This window comes from Salvelinus namaycush, chromosome 33 (assembly GCF_016432855.1).
Source record: "Salvelinus namaycush isolate Seneca chromosome 33, SaNama_1.0, whole genome shotgun sequence".
NCBI lineage: Eukaryota > Metazoa > Chordata > Actinopteri > Salmoniformes > Salmonidae > Salvelinus > Salvelinus namaycush.
In genome coordinates this window covers 26,490,833-26,513,010 of record NC_052339.1, presented here as the reverse complement: position 1 = coordinate 26,513,010, position 22,178 = coordinate 26,490,833, and the positions used below count along the sequence as shown (strand labels likewise).

The 22,178-nt window shown below is 42.6% G+C and overlaps 1 protein-coding gene across 3 annotated transcripts in view; it reads left to right on the top strand.

Annotated features, from left to right (window-relative positions):
• The window catches only part of LOC120028099 (receptor-type tyrosine-protein phosphatase mu-like), a 305,294-nt gene that overhangs the window by 168,464 nt on the left and 114,652 nt on the right, over nucleotides 1–22,178 (top strand). For all 3 annotated transcript variants that reach the window (XM_038973267.1, XM_038973266.1, XM_038973265.1), the window contains exons 8-10: nucleotides 15,584–15,892; nucleotides 19,212–19,321; nucleotides 21,784–21,985. In XM_038973267.1, the coding sequence (XP_038829195.1) occupies nucleotides 15,584–15,892; nucleotides 19,212–19,321; nucleotides 21,784–21,985 (621 nt within the window). The remainder of the gene's footprint in view (nucleotides 1–15,583; nucleotides 15,893–19,211; nucleotides 19,322–21,783; nucleotides 21,986–22,178) is intronic.

Below are 22,178 nucleotides of genomic sequence, written 5' to 3'. Positions count from 1 at the left end.
TACATACATACAGTGGGATCCAAAATTACTGGCACCCCTGACTGGCAATGCATTTACATTTACATTTTAGTCATTTAGCAGACGCTCTTATCCAGAGCGACTTACAGTAGAGTGCATACATTTTTTTTATTACATTTTACATACTGAGACAAGGATATCCCTACCGGCCAAACCCTCCCTAACCCGGACGACGTTATGCCAATTGTGCGTCGCCCCACGGACCTCCCGGTTGCGGCCGGCTGCGACAGAGCCTGGGCGCGAACCCAGCCCAGCCTGGGCGCGAACCCAGAGACTCTGGTGGCGCAGCTAGCACAATGCACAATGCACAAACAATACTTAAAAATATAAACAATATAATTATAGAGACAAACTCAAAATACCAACGTGAAAAATACTGTACTTTATTAATGTTTCAATGGAACCCACCAAAATAATTTATTGATTTAATTAAAAATCAATGTCTTCCAAATCAAGGTATCACAATTATTGGCACCCTTAAATGTTATTGTAAATACCATCTACCAAAATTAAACAAGGAATTACATTCCACTTATTTAAGTGTATCTAAGTGTTAAGGAACTATATTGAGCCATTACATCACTTCCTTTTTCACTGGGGTATAAAAAAAGAGGTAACACGCATGCAATATCCCTTTGTCATCCAACACCATGAAGAAAACTGGCAGTTCAAAGGGACAGATGGTTGTAGTCCTTCATAAATCTGGTAATGGCTACAAGAAGATCCACAAACAATTGAATATACCACTGAGCACTGTCAGGGCAATTATTTAAAAATTCAAAAGATATGGAACAGTCGAAAACCTCACCGGTAGAGGACGCAAATGCATTTTGCCCCCCAGGATAGGGAGGAGGATCGTGAGAGCAGCAACAAAATCCCCAAGAATCACTGTGAAAGAATTGCAGGCCTTGGTGGCGTCTTGGGGTCACCAGGTTTAAAAAAAGCACTATCAGACGCCACCTCCACAACCACAGGCTCTTTGGAAGGGTTGCCAGAAGAGAGCCCTTAATGACCCCAAGACACAGACGCAAGCGCTTGGAGTTTGCCAAACGTCATTTAAATTATGATTGGAAGAAGGTGCTCTGGTCAGACCGTTTTGGTCAGATACAGCATCAGCATGTTTGGCGTCGAAACAGAGATGCATACAAGGAGAGGCACCTCATACCCACAGTGAAATATGGTGGTGGGTCAGTGATGTTTTGGGGCTGTTTTAATTCCAGAGGTCCAGAGGGACTGGTTAAGATTGATGGCATAATGAATTCCACCAAGTATCAGGCAATTTTGGCTGGCAATCTGGTTGCCTCTGCGAGAAGGCTGGGACTTGGCCGTATGTGGACTTTCCAACAAGACAATGACCCAAAACATATCTCAAGATCCACACAGAAATGGTTCTGTGACAACAAAATCTGTCGCCGGACCTCAATACAATCGAAAACCTGTGGGCTGAGTTGAAGAGGGCAGTTGATAAGCGCAAACCCAAGAATGTGAAGGATCTTGAAAGGATCTGCATAGAGGAATGGTCCAAAATCCCTCCAAATGTGTTCCTTAATCTTGTCAAACATTACAGGAAAACACTCCATGCTGTTATCCTTGCCAGAGGTGGTTGCACTAAGTACTAAATGAGGAGTGCCAATAATTATGAAACCTTGATTTTGGTGAAATGTATTTTGTATTAAATAATTGTATGATTTGGGTGGGTTCCATTGAAACATGAATAAAGTACAGTATTTCTCACATCTTGGTATTTTTAGTTTATCTCCATAATTATATTGTTTATATTATTTTAAGTATTGTTTGTGCATTGCAAGTCAGGGGTGCCAGTAATTTTGGAGCCCACTGTACGTACATACATACATACACACACTCACCTATCTCTTAGTTATTGGTGTCTTGTCACAATCTGTCTTGAGCCCCATCGCCAAGCCATTACGTGGTGTCCTCCCCTCCCAGTTTGGCAGGCAAGGGGAATGCAAATGACCGTCCTCCCCTCCTCCTTTTCTCTCCCTCTTCTTCCCATCTTCCATCTCTGGGATTTATGACAGGCTTGCCATTCAAAGATGTCCCTACCTGGAGGCTTAAGGCCAGGGTAATAGGCTTCATCCATCTTCTCCTTCAAAGAGGAACCTTGGCCCCTTGGTGTATTAGAGGGCTCGTCGAGCTCTGACTCTCTATGCTATTTATTTGGCTATTATATCTGGTGATTGGAGAGGATGGTTAAGGCCCTTCGTGTTAAGAACCTTTGCCTGCGTCCTGTGGGAAAGAGATACTGTGTTTAAATCACCCATCCTATTCTCTCTCACACACACACACACACACACACACACACACACACACACACCTTGCAGCCATGCTCAAACATACAAGTTAGTATATGTTTAAGAAACCCCCCCACACACAACGTTACTGGTTAATATCCACTGAGTGGCTTGCGCTTCAATGCTTTCCCACCACTACCACCCCTCTCCCCTCTATTCTCTCTTGCTCTCGCTCGTTCAGCCATGACATGTTCCCCCCTCTTATTTTTCCTCAGGTTTCTCTGGCATATATGGTGTCAAAACGCGTATCGCTTCCCGAAGACGGCGGCTAATTTGAGTTCTCTGCCCGGCCAGCCATTAATTCCCTGTGCGTTTAGCAGTCCAGCAACTGTTTACACACCGAGCACAGCCTCAGTAGTTCTCCCCACAAATAGAGGGGAGGGAGGGTCTAGGCCTGTTGTCTGAGCGCTATAAGTGTAGATGTCATTTGACAAGGAGGCGGTGTGAGATTCTTTTACTTTTAACGGGGTGCGTCTTTGAAGGAGCAGGTCTTTGAAGGAGCAGTTGTTTTGTGGAAATTGCGCCAGCTATTGATGCATTTCTCTTTCTCTGAGCGAGCACAGGTTTTTTTCTTCCACTGTATCTAGAAGATTTACAGTGGCCCTGCGATGTGTTCATCACCTGTAATCCTTTCATGTCCGGCCTTGATAACACTGAACACTGAACCATTCTCACTGCGATAAAAGGTAACTTGAAGAAAAGAGTCTGTAGTTCAATACACACAGACAGTGAGAGAGAGTTATCGGCAGTAGTCAGACGGTGTGTGTGCACGCTTTCATATATTGGTGTGGCTTCATACATATTTTGAATGCAGGTGTATGTGTCTGCAGGTTTGCTTGCATGTGTGTGTGTGATCTTGATCTCAGTCCCCCCCCTCCCCCATCTTGGTCTTTGATTGGTGGCCATGGAGAAGTTTGGCCCTCCTTATCTCTCTCTGCATGCAGTCTGGCCACTGGGCTATTTGTTTACCCACCATCAACAGCATAGCAGCATCCGTACTACTTTCTACTGTCCCTCTGCTTCATAAGCAACACACACACACATATCCAGCAACAGATTATCTGCGTAAATAAACCGGGATTTGTCTGGTGGGAGTTTTTTTTTCTGCAGCGTGGTTAATCGATAAGGTTGTTAAGTCTTTTGACTGTGTCTCCATTAATTACAAGGCAGTGGGAGGAAGGGGGGAAGGGGGGTGGAGAAATGGAGGTAAGGGGGGGTTGGAAGTGGGAAAATCAATGTGTTAAAAATGAATTCCAGGTATCCAGCCAGACTGTTGGGTGGGTGCATTGTGTGAAAGGAAGGCGCTTGTGAAGTTTGAATGGCAAACGGCTTCTCGGGGGAAGAGGGACACTGAAGAGATGATATCGGGCAATGGGGGAGGAGGTGTAGGGAGGGAAGGAGGTCAGTTGATTGGGTGCGCTGTCTGGCTGAGATGACACACGTTTGTGTAGCATGTGTGTGCATCACGACATCCTGGAGATGGCCTCTAGAGGAGAAATGCACGTCAAGACTTTGTCCTGATAAAATAATATTTGAATTTGAACATCTGCGTCCTTATAAGCCCTCTCTCTGCTGGGTTTTAATAGAAAGACACTAGCTGTCTTCAAATACTCATACTAACCTCACTATTTGTGACTTAAATTGAGTATATAGTAACCTAGTATGGATATAGTCATAGTATGGATATAGTTATAGTATGGATATAGTTAGTATGCCAACGTTCCGTTACGTTGTACTAAATTCGCCAAAATATGAAGTATACCAGCGAATTACAATATTTCTGTGCTTTTAGGACCCATAATGCAATTCTTCAGAAAATGGCCGTGGCTTCACATTTTCAGATTTGAAGAAAATGGCGGAAAATATGCAGCCGAAGTCCGAGAGCGGATACAAATTCATTGCTTTAAGTAATTAGGACAAATGTTAAGAACATGTTGGGCAATGTAATAAAGTAATGACTTTTCAAATAAGGTACCTTACACGTTATGTTGGCTGACAATTTATTAGCTGCGCTATCCTTACGAACCACATAGCATATCATTACAGCAGTTGTTGTATGTACCGTTATGTTAGCTAGCTACCTAACATTAGTTGGCTACTAATACATCAAACTTGCCAGTATATTAACTATATACTATCTAACTACCCAACATTTATTGACTTGATTATTCACGTCATTAATTGGTATAGTCGTTGTGCGTTCTCAATGGACATTCGAGTGCATTCGTAAATTCGCTCAGGCTATCTAACATTACTCCAATTTCAGAGGTATTGGAGTAATTTGTCTCGAGCGCAGAATAACTGAATTTACGAGCGCTCAACACCCAGTGAATATGACCGTGTCAGTAAACGCCGGGCAAAAAAACTTAATTCAATTGTTGCCAGCAGCACAGTTAGTCACCAGCGCTCTGGATAACATGAAAACATCCTAACTAGCTCTGCTGGGGCGAGTAAAATGGTCAGAGTGAGGTATTTTGTCATTTGTATCTGGAAGTAGCTAGCCAACGTTAGCTTGGGTGCTTGACTGCCGTTGTAAGGTCAGAATCAACCCTACTCCTCGGCCCGAGTGTCCAGTGCGCGCTCCGAGAGCGAAACTCTGAATTTACAAACAGACAATCTGACAACGCTCTGAATTTACAAACGGACAATCTGACAACGCTCTGAATTTACAAACGGACAATCTGACAACGCTCTGAATTTACAAACGGACAATCTGACAACGCTCTGAATTTACAAACGGACAATCTGACAACGCTCTGAATTTACAAACAGACAATCTGACAACGCTCTGAATTTACAAACAGACAATCTGACAACGCTCTGAATTTACAAACGGACAATCTGACAACGCTCTGAATTTACAAACGGACAATCTGACAACGCTCTGAATTTACAAACGGACAATCTGACAACGCTCTGAATTTACAAACAGACAATCTGACAACGCTCTGAATTTACAAACGGACAATCTGACAACGCTCTGAATTTACGAAGCTCTCAGCGCACTCTGAGCACTCTGGCAATCCAGATTGAATTTAAGAACATACCCGGAGTCGTATAATGTCTAGCTAGTAATTTGTGTTGCTAGCAAGAGATTGCATAGCAACAGCATCAACTTCCGGGAGACAGGCGAAGAGCTAGTACACTCAACTGAAAGGATACCATTCGTTTACAGTATACTAAAAATGAACTAATAGTATGTAGTATGTTAGTATCGGTATTCAAACGCAGCTTCTGTCTCTCTCGCTCGCCCTCTGTGTTCACTGTCTGTCTTGGGTCTATCATTCTCTCTTTCTTCTCCTGGTCAGGGGTCATCCTATAGGTCAACATGTGTTATTGTTTTCCCGCCGTCTGTTCGATGCTCTGGGAATTGTGAAGGGGCTAAATTATTGCTGTGGTCTGGACACAAGTGTAGTGTACACAGCTCTCGTTGACTAGTAATGCATTCCCAGGTATCTGGTCTGCTGGAGTTATTGATTTATGTTAGGGGGTAAGAGGCCTTGTGGCCTGTTTGGTGTCACAACTCCCTCTCACCTATCTCTCTCTTTCTTTCTCCCTCTTTTTCTCCCTCTCAACTATCTGTCCATCTCCCACTCCGTTTTGGCAATCCGTCTCTTTCTTAGCTATTTCTCAATCTCTGAGTTTATCGCTTTCTCTTATTCTTTCTATCGACTCTGTCTGCTCTTTTCTTTTTCTTGGCTCTTTCTTCTCTCTCTCTCTCTTTCTCCCTCCCCCCCCCCCCCATTGCTTAGTCTCTCTCTCTCACTCACACTTTCTCCTTGTGCTCTCTCCCTCTTTGAGTAAGATTTAACTTTACGGTTATGGATATGGCATGTATTGTACATTATTATGTTTGCTTATGAAAATGCCATAGCCCGCCTGATCTCCTGTGAAGATATTCTCCCTCCAACCCTCAGTCATGCCACTCAATAACAGCTCTGTCTCCTTTTATTCCCCTCTGCCACTCATTCACAGCCTGTCACATCATCTCGTGGGCCGTGGAGACATAATTGTTTTTGTCCTGTTTTCTGATTGATCCTACTGTTGTTTCTCCGTCACCACCACTGTTAGTCTTTTATCTTATTCATTATTATGTGAAATGGAACAAGACATCCTTTTGAAATTAAACTTACCCAATTTTATTTTTGCTCTCATGCTTTTCAATGGTATTTTACCAAAGTGCTCCAAGTATGCTTTCAAGTATTCAACGTTGTGCTTTCTATGCACAATCAAAACAGAAAGAAAACAGTAAGCACTCGTCTGCAGCGAGATCCAATTTCCATTGTACTCTTCCCTCCTCCGACTGACGGTTTAATGTTTCGCAGCATCAGTGGAGACTCAGAGCTCGAAAATGGAATATCATACACTACAGTTGAGGAACAATAGGAAAGTAATTCTGCTCTGAAAGTTAACACACTTGTAACCTCACTTTTGAGAAAATGGCCCTTGAATGTTTTGGTGCCAACTGAAGAGCCCTTTGTCTACACCCATTCAGCATCGTTCACACCCTCTTTAGCTTTAGCCCCACCCATCTCTTTAAAGATTTAAAGAGTAAAGGCTGGCTTATACTACGGGTGTGTTCGTAAATGTGCAGTTAGCTAACCAACCAGGTTCAATGTTAGCTAGCTAACATTAGGCTATAACTAGCAATGCAAATGGCTCTGAGATATCAATAATATTACTACACACATCATACAGGTAATGTTAGCTAGCTAGCTAACAGTACATTTTAACTTGAAATGAAAATGACTTTCTGACAAAATTAAAAACATGTCATATCTGAAAATGTAGCTAGCTAGACTCTCTTACCCGTATACATGGATGGACGCTACTCCCTCTGTCTAAGGCCATGGTTGCCCTTAGTTTGAAGATGTAATCCGGAGACGGGTGTATTAAACAGCAGCTTTCTGTTTGTTCTCTTTTTTGACTAAGTCTTCATATTTCCAATCAAATGCTAAAATTCTGTCTCCTTAGCTATCATACTCTAATTCCACTAACCTGTTCTCTATCTCTCGCTCGCACTTAGCCTTTGTGGTAAAGCTTTTCCCACCCTCTTGTCTTTACATTCCTGGGTTGGAATGGCTCTGGGTGAGAGGCCAGCCATAGTCCTCTTTATCCTTATAGCACAGGGATCTCACTTTCCTCTTACAGTGTATCACCTTCACACGTTTCTACAACACAGCACCCTGTGTTTAAGAAAATGAATAGAGGTTCTCTGCTAGCTTATGTCTGTATTCTTGGAAAATAATCCACTGATCCTCCTTGTACCCCCCTTTTTGTTTAGGTGAATTGACACACCTAAATGGCACCCTAGTCATAGACTGTTCTCTCTGCTATCGCATGGCAAGCAGTAATGGATCGCCAAGTCTAGGTCTAAAAGGTTTCTTAAAACCTCTTAAGGATTAGGGGTGGAGTTTACACTTTTGGGGAAAATCGTTCAAAATTTAAAACGGCCTCCTACTCAATTCTTGCTCGTACAATATGCATATTATTATTAATATTGGATAGAAAACACTCTCTAGTTTCTAAAACAGTTCTAATTATTTCTCTAAGTGAAACAGAACTCTTTTTACAGCCAATTTCCTATCCGGAAGTGAGATTTCCAAAATCGAGGTCTCTCTTCAAGAGCTTGTCTATAAAAGGGCATGTCACTTATGACTGTAGAAACACGCCATACGCCTTCCCCTGGGTGTCATGCGGAAATGAGAGCAGAAATGAGGTGATTATCTCGTTCAGGGGTTGAATACAACCTCTTTGATTGAGAGGACCGCCATTTATTTTTTGTTGGGAGGCGCGAATTTGGACCTGGTATAGCCTCCTGGAAAACCGTCGTTATTGATGAATATGATCTCCGGCTTCGATTTTATTCGATACATGTCACAATATCATCCTAAAGTATGTTTTTTCAATATAGTTTAATTATATTATTGAAATTTATTCTGGACTTTAGACGTGATGCGACGCAAGAATTTTGTCAAGATGGAGAGGTTAGCGCCACACTGCCAGTGTGCTTGCTAATTCAAGAGGGAAATCGTTCGTTCTGGATCGAAATAAAGACGTTTCTGAACAAAGGACCCCTTGGAGAACATTCTGATGGAAGATCAACAAAGATAAGGACCCAATTTGGGATGCTTTTTCATATATCTGTCGAACTGTGCTATGCTACCGTTCGACTAGAATCAATGCTGCTGTGTGCTAGCTAATGTAGTAAGCTAATATAACGATATATTGTGTTTTCGCTGTAAAACACTTAGAAAATCGGAAATATTAGCTATATTCACAAGATCTTTGTCTTTCATTTGCTATCCACCATATATTTTTCTGAAATGTTTTATGATGTGTAATTAGGTAGTTGACGTTGGTGTCTATTTACTCTGGCTGCTCCCGTGCTATTTCTGACTGTAGCTATGATGGTAGCTATGATGGTAGCAGTAATGTAAAACTGATTTATAGCTCAAATATGCACATTTTTTGAACAAAACATAGATTTATTGTGTAACATGTTATAGGACTGTCATCTGAGGGAGTTGTTTCTAGGTTAGTTAGGTTGGTTCTAGGTTAGTTAGGTTGGCTTTGTGCATGCTACCTGCATGCTACCGGTGCTGTGAAAAATGTCTGTCTGTCTTTTGTATTTGGTGGTGAGCTAACATAAATATACGTGGTGTTTTCGCTGTAAAACATTTTAAAAATCGGAAATATTGGCTATATTCACAAGATCTTTGTCTTTCATTTGCTATCCACCATATATTTTTCTGAAATGTTTTATGATGTGTAATTAGGTAGTTGACGTTGGTGTCTGTATTTACTCTGGCTACTCCCGTGCTATTTCTGACTGTAGCTATGATGGTAGCAGTAATGTAAAACTGATTTATAGCTCAAATATGCACATTTTTTGAACAAAACATAGATTTATTGTGTAACATGTTATAGGACTGTCATCTGAGGGAGTTGTTTCTAGGTTAGTTAGGTTGGTTCTAGGTTAGTTAGGTTGGCTTTGTGCATGCTACCTGCATGCTACCGGTGCTGTGAAAAATGTCTGTCCTCTTTTGTATTTGGTGGTGAGCTAACATAAATATACGTGGTGTTTTTGCTGTAATACATTTAAAAAATCGGACATGTTTTCTGGATTCACAAGATGTTTATCTTTCAAATGCTGTATTGGACTTGTTAATGTGTGAAAGTTAAATATTTCAAAAAAAAATTTTTTTGAATTTCCCGCTCTGCCTTTTCAGTGGAATGTGGGAGGAGTTCCGCTAGCGGAACCCCTATCCTAGACAGGTTAACATCTTCTACCTCCAAGCCATAAGACTCCTGAACAGCTAATCAAATGCCTACCCAGGCCCCTCTTTTACGCTGCTGCTACTCTCTGTTTATAATCTATGCATAGTCACTTTAACTCTACCTACATGTACATATTATCTCAATTACCTTGACTAACTGTTGCCCCCGCACAATGACTCTATACCGGTACCCCCTGTATATAGCCTTGTTATTGTTATTTTACTGCTGCTGTTTAATTATTTTCTATTTTCTACTTAACTATTTTTAGCTTAACACTTTTTTCCTTTAACATCTTAAAGCATTGTTGGTTTAGAGCTTGTAAGTAAGCATTTCACTGTAAGGTCTACACCTGTTGTATTCGGGGCATGTGACAAATACAATTTGATTTACCCAAGAAAGTGATGGTAACTAAATTTCAATTTCCCCATAGCACTCACGTCTGTCATCATGAGATGCTAGTTAATGATCATATCACCTCCACCTTACCCGACACACTAGACTCACTGCAGTTTGCATACCGCCCCAGTAGATCCACGAATGACAGAATCACCATCGTACTGCACACTGCCCTGTCCCATCTGGACAAGAGGAATACCTATGTAAGAATGCTGTTCCTTGACTAGAGCTCAGCCTTCGAGACCATAGTACCCTCTAAGCTCTGGGCCCTGGGTCTGAACCCTGCCCTGTGCAACTTTGTCCTGGACTTCCTGACGGGCCACCACCAGGTGGTGAAGCTAGGCAACAACACCTCCACTACGCTGATCCTCAACACAATGGTGCGTGCTCAGGCCCCCTCCTGTACTCCCTGTTCACCGATGGCCATGCACGTGTCCAACTCAATCATCAAGTTTTACAGACAACACAACAGTTGTAGGCCTGACTACCAACAACGACGAGACCCTGGCAGAGGTGAGGGACCTGGCGGAGTGGTGCCAGGAAAATAACGTCCCCTTCAAGGTCAATAAAACACAGGAGCTGATCGTGGACTTCAGGAGACCGCAGAGGGAGCACACCCCCATTCACATCGACAGGGCTACAGTGGAGAAGGTGAAAAGCTTCAAGTTCCTCAGCCTACACATCACTGACATTCTGAAATTGTCCGTCTACACAGACAGTGTGGTGACGAAGGTGCAACAGCGCCTCTTCAACCTGAAGAAATTTGGCTTGGCCCCGAAGACCCTCACAAACGTCTACAGATGCACCATTGAGAACATCCTGTGGGGCTGTATCACCGCCTGGTACGGCAATCACATCCTGGTACGGCAATCACATCGTCCGCAACCGCAAGGCTCTCCAGAGGGTGGCACAGTCTGCCAATCGCATCACCGGGAGCACACTGCCTGCCCTCCCGCACATCTACAGCCCCCGGTGTCACAGGAAGGCCAGGAAGATCATCAAGGAACTCAGCCACCTGAGCCATGGCCTGTTCACCCTGCTACCATCTGGAAGGCAAGGTGCATCAAAGCTGGGACCGAGAGGCTGATTGAAACTGTTTATCTCAAGGCCATCAGACTGTTAAATAGTCACCACAAGTCCGCCTCCGCCCAGTACCCTGCCCTGAACTTTAGTCACTAGCCGGCTGCCACCCGGTACTCAACCCTGCACCTTAGAGACTGCTGCCCTATGTACATAGTCATGGAACACTGGTCATTTTAATGTTTGCATACTGTTTTACCCACTTCATATGTATTTACTGTATTCTAGTCAAGGCCTAGCCTATTTAACTATTGCTGTACTTATACTATTCTATCGTACATATTCTACAGATATATTATATATTATATCCATATACTGTCCATAATGTCTATACGTCCCATCATATACATGTATGTATATTCCGTACTAATATTCAAACATTTCTTAATTCCGTTAGTTTACTTTTTTATAGTCACATGTATTGTTAGATGTTACTGAACTGTTGGAGCTAGGAATATAAGCATTTCACTACACCCGCAATAACTTCTGCTAAGTATGTGTATGCGACCAATACATTTTAATTTGATACTGTAAAAGTGAGTCCAAGCATTTAGATATCCTTTAATCCATCTATTTTGTCTGATTTATCTCTGTGATGCTTATACAGTAGTTGGCTGCACTGTTGGATTCAGCTAGATTTACAAGTTGATGACTTCAGAGACCTTTCTGGAAGTGCGGAATGTTCCGATTTTGAGTGATTTTAACGTCATAAATGTAAGGAGTGCGAGTGACTGGCGTGTCAGAATCTGATTTCTGACTGTTGAACGCCTTCACAAGAGCTTTATTACGAGACTAATTCAAATGTGCTCCGTGCCCCCTTGTTTTCATTTCGACTCCCTCGTGCTCAGAATAGAAATATAGATAAACAAAATGGACTCTATACTTACATACATGGATATTCCTATAAACCTGTCCATGAGCTGCATGTTTTCTCAAGATGTCCTCTCAACATCAGCAGAAAGTGGGAACAAAGTGGAAAATGTTAAACCACTGGGCATCCTTTTCTGTCATTGTTGCTCTGGCATTAAACCTCCCAGGTTTTTATCTCTGACCTAATCTTTGTCACAGACTATGTGAACATGGAAAGGATTAGAAAAGTGCAGTCAAATGGGTTCCCCCCCCCCCCCTTTTTTTCCATCCAGCTTGAATTGGAGCTTGGTCTTCTCATCAGTTTATCCAGGCTAACCAAATTGCCTATCTTGTTGCTCCCCTGGTCGGAAAGCAGCATAGCCAATGTAATTCTAACTAGTGTGAGAGCGCTAACTTGATGCCGGGTTGGAAATTGATCCTATTACAGTGCTGTGTGTCTGCCCCTTCACGTGGGAGAGAGTAGAGCAGGAGCTATGGCTGTCTTAATAGACCTGATGGGCAGAAAGCCTGGGGTGGCTGTCTGGACAGAAGGGGTACCACAAGGATCAGTGTTGAGACTGTTGGTCAATGTCTTCAACAGATGATCGGTTCTATATCATTCTCAAACTTATATATTAGTAGTAGAAAGGAAACACAGACTCTTTGTTTAACCTGTCTCGCCCAGGCGTTCCGCTAGCGGAACTCCTCCCACATTCCACTGAAAAGGCAGAGCGCGAAATTAAAAAAATATTTTTTAGAAATATTTAACTTTCACACATTAACAAGTCCAATACAGCAAATGAAAGATACACATCTTGTGAATCCAATCAACATGTCCGATTTTTTAAATGTTTTACAGCGAAAACAGCACGTATATTTATGTTAGCTCACCACCAAATACAAAGAAGGACAGACATTTTTCACAGCACAGGTAGCATGCACAAAGCCAACCTAACTAACCAAGAACCAACCAAACTAACCAAGAAACAACTTCATCAGATGACAGTCTTATAACATGTTACACAATAAATCTATGTTTTGTTCGAAAAATGTGCATATTTGAGGTATAAATCAGTTGTACATTGCAGCTACCATCACAGCTACCGTCAAAAATAGCACCGAAGCAGCCAGAGTAATTATAGAGACCAACGTGGAATACCTAAATACTCATCATAAAACATTTCTGAAAAATGCATCGTGTACAGCAAATGAAAGACAAGCATCTTGTGAATCCAGCCAATATTTCAGATTTTTTAAGTGTTTTACAGCGAAAACACAATATAGCATTATATTAGCTTACTACAATAGCCTACACACAACCGCATTCATTCATCAAGGCACGTTAGCGATAGCAATAGGCACGTTAGCGTTAGCGAATAAACCAGCAAAAGATATCAATTTTCACTAACCTTCATAAACCTTCCTCAGATGACAGTCCTATAACATCAGGTTATACATACACTTATGTTTTGTTCGAAAATGTGCATATTTAGAGCTGAAATCAGTGGTTATCCATTATGCTAATGTAGCTTCTTTTTCCCAGAATGTGCGGATATTTCTATTAGACTCTCACCTATTCTGACCAAATAGCTATTCATAAACATTACAAAAAAATACATGTTGTATAGGAAATGATAGATCCATTAGTTCTTAATGCAATCGCAGTGTTAGAATTCTAAAAATATCTTCATTACGACATCCACCTTACGTTATAGCGAGAGAGTGCCCAAAATTTGGGCGCAAAACTACTAGTATACAGTTCGACAGATATATGAAATAGCATCACAAAATGGGTCCTACTTTTGGTGATCTTCCATCAGAATGTTGGACAAGGGGTCCTTTGTCCAGAACAGTCGTTGTTTGGATTTAGAACATCGTTTTTACCTCCTGATTTAGCAAGCACACTGGCCAAGTGGCTCGAAGCTCTCCTTTCTGAACAAAGGCACACAACGCAACACGCCTAACGTCCCGAATAAATTTCAAAAATCTAATAAAACTATATTGAAAAAACATACTTTACGATGATATGGTCACATGTATCAAATAAAATCAAAGCCGGAGATAGTAATCGCCTATAACGACAGCTATTCAGATGGCAAATCCAGGACCAACTTCGCGCCTTCCTGAAAACATAAAATGGGTGACACGTCATTCCAAGAGGACGTATTCCATCTCAGACCAAGATAATCACTCCATTTCTTCTCTCACTGCATCTTGACATCCTGGGGAAGGTGTATGACGTGCATGTATACTCATACGTGTCATGCCCATTTATAGGCAGGCCCTTGAACAGAGCATAATTTTCAGACTTTCCACTTCCTGGTCAGAAAGTGTGCTGCCAAATGAGTTCTGTTTTACTCACAGACAAAATTCAAACGGTTTTAGAAACTAGAGAGTGTTTTCTATCCAATAGTAATAATAATATGCATATTGTACGAGCAAGAATAGAGTACGAGGCCGTTTAAATTGGGCACGTTTTTCCCCCAAAGTGTAAATAGCGCCCTCTATCCTCATCAGGTTAAGTTTTAAAATTCTCCTTCAGTAATACAATTGTAGGCAGAAGGTGGTACAGAGTACAGTATATGACAGCTCTCCCCAGGTTCTGCAAAGTGTCTAAGACATCCTGTAACTTATATAGCCTCCCCAGTTCCCCTTGCGCGACTTTCCCTGGCAACATTTTAATAAATCTAACCTCCCCCTGACAGCAGCAACCATCTTGTCATCAATTAAAAGCTCAGAAGTGGGTTTGACCAAACATTTCATCACAAGTATAGGGTCATAACAAGGTGAACGAGTCTAAGCATCTTCTGACAGGTGGCTGTTTTCATCAGGCCTGCGGCAGCCTTGTGTTCTCAGAGAACCAGTCGTATTCTCAGAACATCAGACAGCCACGGTGGGGCCCAGACAGGAGGAGTATGAGCGTAGGCGATTTCCGCCTTCTGATAGTGTCTGAAGGGCACAACCCTCAAAACAGGTGTTAACACACACACAGAGGTCTTCTGAGAGGAGACCTTAGTTTATCATAACACAATGTATTAACCCTTAAAAAAGGTATGAGGCTTTGGTTTAACACCTTCAGGACCATTACCATTCCCTGTCAGAGTGGGGGTACCACAAGGATCAGTATTGGGACCATTACCATTCCCTGTCAGAGTGGGGGTACCACAAGGATCAGTATTGGGACCATTACCATTCCCTGTCAGAGTGGGGGTACCACAAGGATCAGTATTGGGACCATTACCATTACCTGTAAGAGTGGGGGTACCACAAAGATCAGTTTTGGGATCATTACTGTTCCCAGTCAGAGTGAGGGTATCTCAAGGATCAGCCCTAGGCCCATTACTGTTCCCAGTCAGACCCAGGAGGCAAAGGGGTTTACACAGAGCCACAGCAGGGGGAACATATGAGTAGGTAGGGGGATTGGGATGTTGCAACTGTTTGAAGGACTCAGGATTTAGTTTTTGATGCTTGCCAACATTCTTTGCCTTTAGATATCAAAAAGCTATATTGAAGGGGAAGAAACAATATATATTTGGAAAATCTTTAAATATATGAAATTATATCAATGCTTTTATACATTAGTGTTATTGTTATATTTATGATAGACACATTTTCTCCCCCCTCACTTGTCCCCCTCGCCACAGATCCCATGCATGGCCCCCAAACACTGGAGGTGGTGGACATCAAGTCCAAGCAGATCACAGTGCGCTGGGAGCCCTTCGGCTACAACGTGACCCGTTGCCACAGTTACAATCTGACTGTCGAGTACCGCTACCAGGCAGGCGGCAAGGAGGAGACCCGTGAGGAGGTGTGTTACGACACCCTGAGCCTGGCGCCGCAGCACACCATCCGGAACCTGTCACCCTACACCAACGTCAGCGTCAAGCTGGTGCTGAGGAACCCCGAAGGCATCAAGGAGAGCATGGACGTGGACGTGCTGACCGACGAGGATGGTAAGTGGGGGAGTTTCTGTTCTAGAATAGCATTAATTGGATGAAGCAATGGATTTGTAATCTAGATAGTATGCTAATGTGGACATTGAAACATAGCTCTAGTCAGTAGGCTTGGGCGGTATATCGTATATTCTGTATACCGGGGTATGTGGAAATAGCCACATTTTGGGGTGGTTGCTAGATTAAATCCCCGAGCTGACAAGGTAAAAATCTATTGTTCTGCCACTGAACAAAGCAGTTAACACACTGTTACTTGGCCGTCATTGTAAATAAGAATTTGTTCTTAATTGACTTGCCTAGATAATAAAATAAATAGCCACAGGATGGTTTTTCAATACCGTCAACTATTTCTTTGAAGTTTTACAATAAATTGTAATATTTGTAGCTACTTTTTAAGTACATACCTGCAGTCAACTTGTGCAATAGGTTAGGCGATAAAGCAGATTGCGTTCTTCATTTCACCTGTCACATTATTTTACATTATGAAGTTTACCATAGTTTCCCAAAACGGTTGAGCCAGTCACATGTTTGTTTGTAAATAGCACAACTGGGAAAAAACAGCTGTGTATTGACACGGGTCACATTTTGTATAAAGAATTAAGTCATTTTCTTTCTTCAAGCGAGTAATCAGGAGGCCTCCCGAGTGGTGCAGCGGTCTAAGGCACTGTTTCGCAGTGTTGCGGCGTCACTACAGGCTGAGGTTCGATCCCAGGCTGTGTCATTACTGGCCGTGACCGGGAGTCCTATAGGGCGGCGCACAATTGGCCCAGCGTCGTTCGGATTAGGGGAGGGTTTGGCCGCAGGGGCTTAACTTGGCTCATCGTGCTCTAGCGACTCCTTGTGGGGGGCAGGGGGACCTGCAGGCTGACTTCGGTCGTCAGTTGAATTGTGTTTCCTCCGACACATGCGGCTGGCTTACGGGTTAATCGAGTGGGTGTTAAGAAGCGCGGTTTTGAGGGTCATGTTTCGGAGGACGCATGACTTGACCTTCGCCTCTCCCGAGCCCATTGGGGAGTTGTAGAGATGAGACAAGATCGTAGTCACGAAGTTGGGGAGAAAATAGGGGTAAATAATATATATTACAAAATATATAAAAATATAGTGATCAGGGACATGGAACTGTAGTTTTCCTTGACAGAAAATACATTAGTTCAACACTTTCTGCAGAAAATAGCTTAATTTTCATCAGATGACAACAGAAGTGCAACTTGATTTGGCTGGCAGCCACACAAGTAAATTAGCTTACAATGATAAAGCAAGCTCTTTTTTACAAAAGCGATGCATGGCCATCATATTTCTAATGTTTATCATAGAAAGAATGTAGCCAGCTACATTTCCTCATGTTTTGCCTAAAATGTATCTTGAATTTTACCAGACAAAAGTAGGTTGGCTACACTTAGAAAGTACCAGTCAGAGCATTGTATGTTGATAGAATACCCGTTCGTGAATTCTCATCCGAGTGGAAAAGTGCAACTGAAGCACAAAATGTGTCTGATGCCGAGCAGAAATTACAGTAAGAAGCATTTTACATCTGCATTTACAAAATGCAGCAAGATATTTCTTATGCTTTTTATATATATTTTTTCAGCATAAAAATGTATGAATTCTGCGTTAATGCGACCCCTAAATTTAACTTGTTAGTTATCTAAGTTACTAAATTAATAAGGTGATGGAGCATCATATTGTGTAAGCTTTCTCCCGTGTTTGAGAAGTCAAAACCCTTTGGATGAGTTATCTGTACGGATGCCACTGCTGTCTTTTGATATCCTTGCATCTCGGCCCATCTGCTCTTCCCCCATCTTCTCAGAGCAAAGCAGGCAGGCCTGTTGCCCAAGCAACTCCAGTGTCCAGACAGACGCAGCGTGTATACATGCTGCTTCAGAGCCAATACTGTTCTTCCTTCAGACAAGTATGCATGAACTGATGTTGGCACAATATGGAGGGAAAGTGGGAGCAAAACGAATGAAATGTATTATTAATAAAAATGTACTCTTAATCCAGTACAAGCTAATGTATAGGATGTATAATAGAAGAGACACAATTCACAAATTCTACAGCCTTAAGTGTAAAACTAATAGTGACTCAATAATCCATGCTTTCAGGGAATGCTATAAAGTCTGGAAGTTGTGGGCGGAGCTAGAAAGTTGGCTGTCAAAAGTATTACAATGTAAACGTACTTTTAATCCGTCTGTCTGCATATTTCAAGACATGGCATGTGGGGGTGTAGTGAAATACCCGATGGGCTGGACGATTCTCTTCTCATCACGCATCTTGGAAATCAATCAATCCACCATCATTAACCCAATGGAAAAATCTAATGATTTATTATTTAAACATTGAAAGTGTGTGGGGTATGAGAAACAAGAAAGTGCAGTTTCGGGCCATGTAGTGGAAAGTAATGCCGTCACTGGAGATGAGTGTGTGCGATAGTGGGTCTGGCAGGTGTGATGTTGTTGTTTTGTATGATGTTGTCGTTTGCATGTGTATGTTTTGTATTGTTTATAAAATATTAAATGTATAGATATTTTTTTAAATGAAATTGATTTGACCCCAACTCTGCCCTGCCAAAACGTCCAACATTCAGCTTTTCAACTCTACAAGGCCATCATTGGGGCCTAACAGAGAACATGAAAGCATGAGGCACGTGTTTCAATAAGGGCCAGATACGGTAGTTATTTGAAAGCACTTACGTCGCTCTCTTTTGATACATACACCTACTTCTGTGTGTTTCCTTTTAATTGGTTTCTTCAGAGGCCATTTGTAAATTACAATCTCACGCCGCTATTCAAAGTGATATCGAACGTTCAAAGGATCTCAATTGAATTTATCTTCCTGATAACAAGTAGAACTTTTCCACATAGGTATAGTATGTGATTTAAGTTGAACAGCTTTTTATTTATTAATTTGCTAGAAACATGAAACCTTTGACCTCCTTATGGGTAAGAAAATGGAATGGCGCACTTTCCTTTTAATGAACTGTTTTGCCAGCGAGTTGTACATGTAGCGAGTCTTGACCCTAATGCTAGTTGGTTTTCCTTCCGATGTAATTTACAGTGTGAGCACCCAGCACGGTGTACCTCCCAGCCACGCTGTAAACCATGAACCATATAAACCATGTTTTCTCATGACTTTTAGGTCATTGAAGAAGTTGAAAGAGACAATGGCAAAACATCCAGTTTGACTAAATGTACCGTGCTGTTTCAGGACCTCACTGGGGTCAGGGAGAACGAATAGAACTGCACGACCATGACCCCCCGCCCCCCACCATTTTTGATAAAGTCACTCTATTTAATTTCCCCCTATTCCCTGTCCACCTTAGTGCCTGGCGCTGTGCCACTCCAGTCCATCCAGGGGAGCACCTTCGAGGAGAAGATCGCCCTGCGATGGCGCGAGCCCGTCCAGACCTATGGGATCATTAAGCAGTATGAGGTAAGATCATCTGGGGAAACTGCCGAGCCCAGCCGCCCATCTGGGCCCACCTTTCTGTCTTTCTTCCTCTCCCCTTTTCTCTCTCTCCCTCTTCCCTCCAACACACATCCATCTGGTCTGGCAGGAGCCGGGCGGCTTCCATTATCGAATAAATCCAACCTAATAACCTTAAGGTCTGTTAACACAATCTATTACCCACTGAACCACCTCCGACAGCATGCCCAGCCTTGCCCAACCCCAGCCTTGCCCAACCACAGCCTTGCCCAACCCCAGCCTTGCCCAGCCTAACGCAACCCAACCAATCCCTGCAAACCCCAGCACTCCAGTTGCCTCCGTTCCAGCTATTATTATGAGCCGTCCTCCCCTCAACAGCCTCCACTGGATTGTAGCTAACACTGTTGAAATACAACTATAGAGTTGATCGTCAGGCTTCTGGCATAGTGATGGAATAGAAACTGGAGGCACACAGTACTTGAGTATGGTTGTCATAGGAGCGTGGGGCATACCTTAGAGTTAGACGGTGGACCATGCTGCACTTAATCTGTCTGACATCATCCAGTATTTATATAAAAGATTGCATTCTTAAAATACCCCTCATCAACAACACTGCGATGTCAAGACGGAAACATCTGGCCCTCTCCAACATTTACACAACCTACCTGAAAAGATCATATAGCTGTGTGGTTTCCTGTTATCCACATTTGTACATAAAACACTTGGTGGAAAGCACTGTACATAAAGCAATTGGTGGAAAGCACTGTACATGTTTATAGGCTACTCTAGTTCAACGTGTTTCTCCTATCGCAGCATTTGCCTTGCGTTTGACGTTGTAACGTTCTTCGTCGGGCGAAAGAGAGGAGGACCAAAATGCAGCGTGATGATTATCCATTTTAATAGAATACTTTAACAACGAACAAAAACAATAAACCGACAAAATGAACAAAGACGAAACAGTCCCGTAACGTGAACATAAACACAGGAACAGGAACAATCACCCACAACCCACAATACAAAACAGGCTAACTAAATATGGTTCCCAATCAGAGACGACGACTAACACCTGCCTCTGATTGAGAACCATATCAGGCCAAACACATAGAAACAGACAAACTAGACATACAACATAGAATGCCCACTCATATCACACCCTGACCAAACAAAACATAGAAACAAACAACGCAAACTATGGTCAGGGCGTGACAGACGTGTCCTTCAGCTCCCCACACAATACGACGAAAAAGGGGTTTTATTGCGTTAAGAAGAGCCATTGTGCTAGACCCGAATTTGTGCAAAAATTCTCCAATTATGCTGTCAGATATGCACGTAATGAAATTATATTCTGTCATCTCGAGCTAACTCTGGGCTGCGATCCAGTTGAAAGAATGGACAAATCAAAAGTTAATTTTTGTTCTGCCTCATTAGACTCTGATGGACTCAACCCCATTATTACTCTCATTCGCTGGCATTCAGCTCGTCTCATGTGCTCTTCAGCCTTTTGACACCATCTCTCTCTCTCTCCAAAACAGCTTTTTGTTCAGAGTTGAGATATCTTTATAGTGATTTCTCTTGGTTGGGAAAATGTACTGCTGGTTCATTGTTTGGGGCTTTTGTTTGAATATGCACAGGCTGAATTCAGAGCCATCCAACCACAGCTGACCCCTAACCCTAATGCAAGCCCCTACTCTCCACACACACACAAAACACCCCCTACCCCCACAAAAAAAACGTTGACAGCCGCGTGTGTGTGTGTGTGCGATATGTGAAAAGCGATCAACGCTGACTTGAATAGCCTTTTGAAAGGCTCCAGATGCATTCCTCCCTCCCTCCTGATATAGACTAATAGCCCAGCAGAGCCCTGAGCAGCAACATTTCACACCTGATGGATACAAATGGCCGCCACCGCACTCCAACACTCCCCATTGTGCCCCTTAATTGGGAATCAGAACAGAATAATAAAGGAGGCTTTCCATTAGGAGAGACCGAATGATTTATTTAAATGAAGCTTTTCAAGAGCGAGAGAGCTGATAAAGTTACATGAAGGAGAGGAGGAGGGTGCACGCGACGCTCCACTGCTCTCCCTTTCAGAAAGAAATCCCTGGGCCTCCATTCTCCTACTCTAGAGGGAGCGGGGGGGGGGGGGGGGGGTGATTTGAATAAAGCAGGGGGAATGATTTGAATAAAACAACAGACTTGAATGCTGTTTCTATGGAAAGTTCAGGCCTAGTTTGACTATCAGATGCCAGGCTCTGCATACTACTCTAACTTTGTGCTGCAACTCTTTCATAATAATTTTGTGTGTATTACAGCTATGATATTCTGGCTAATGGTACACCATAATCCTATAAACCTATATAATACTATACACCAAAACTAACCATAGCGAGCCTGAACCTACTTTTTAAACTTTTTATATAAACTTGTCCTCTCCAGCCATCTAATCTAGGTTGTGTGTCCATCCTCAGATCTCCTACAAGGCCCTCAGCTCCTTCGACACGGAGTTTGACCTGACCAACCAGAGTGGTAGGGTGTTCAAGTTCAGCAATGAGACATTCCACATGTTTGTGGGTCTTTACCCCGGTTCCACCTACTCATTCACCATCCGGGCCAGCACCGTCAAGGGCTTTGGAACCCCCATCATCACCCAGTTCACCACCAAGATCTCAGGTGAGGAGAAACAATGATCAGGATCAACATACAATCTGTACTGTAGTGCCCAAAATCCTCCAGGACATCCTCAGTAATACAGCAGTGTTTGTGTTCCTGGTGTCTGTGATTATCTACATTTGTGTGTACTTGTCGTTATCTATCGGTCTCTGTCTATGTTTGTGTGTACTGTGTACTCGCCGTTATGTGTCGT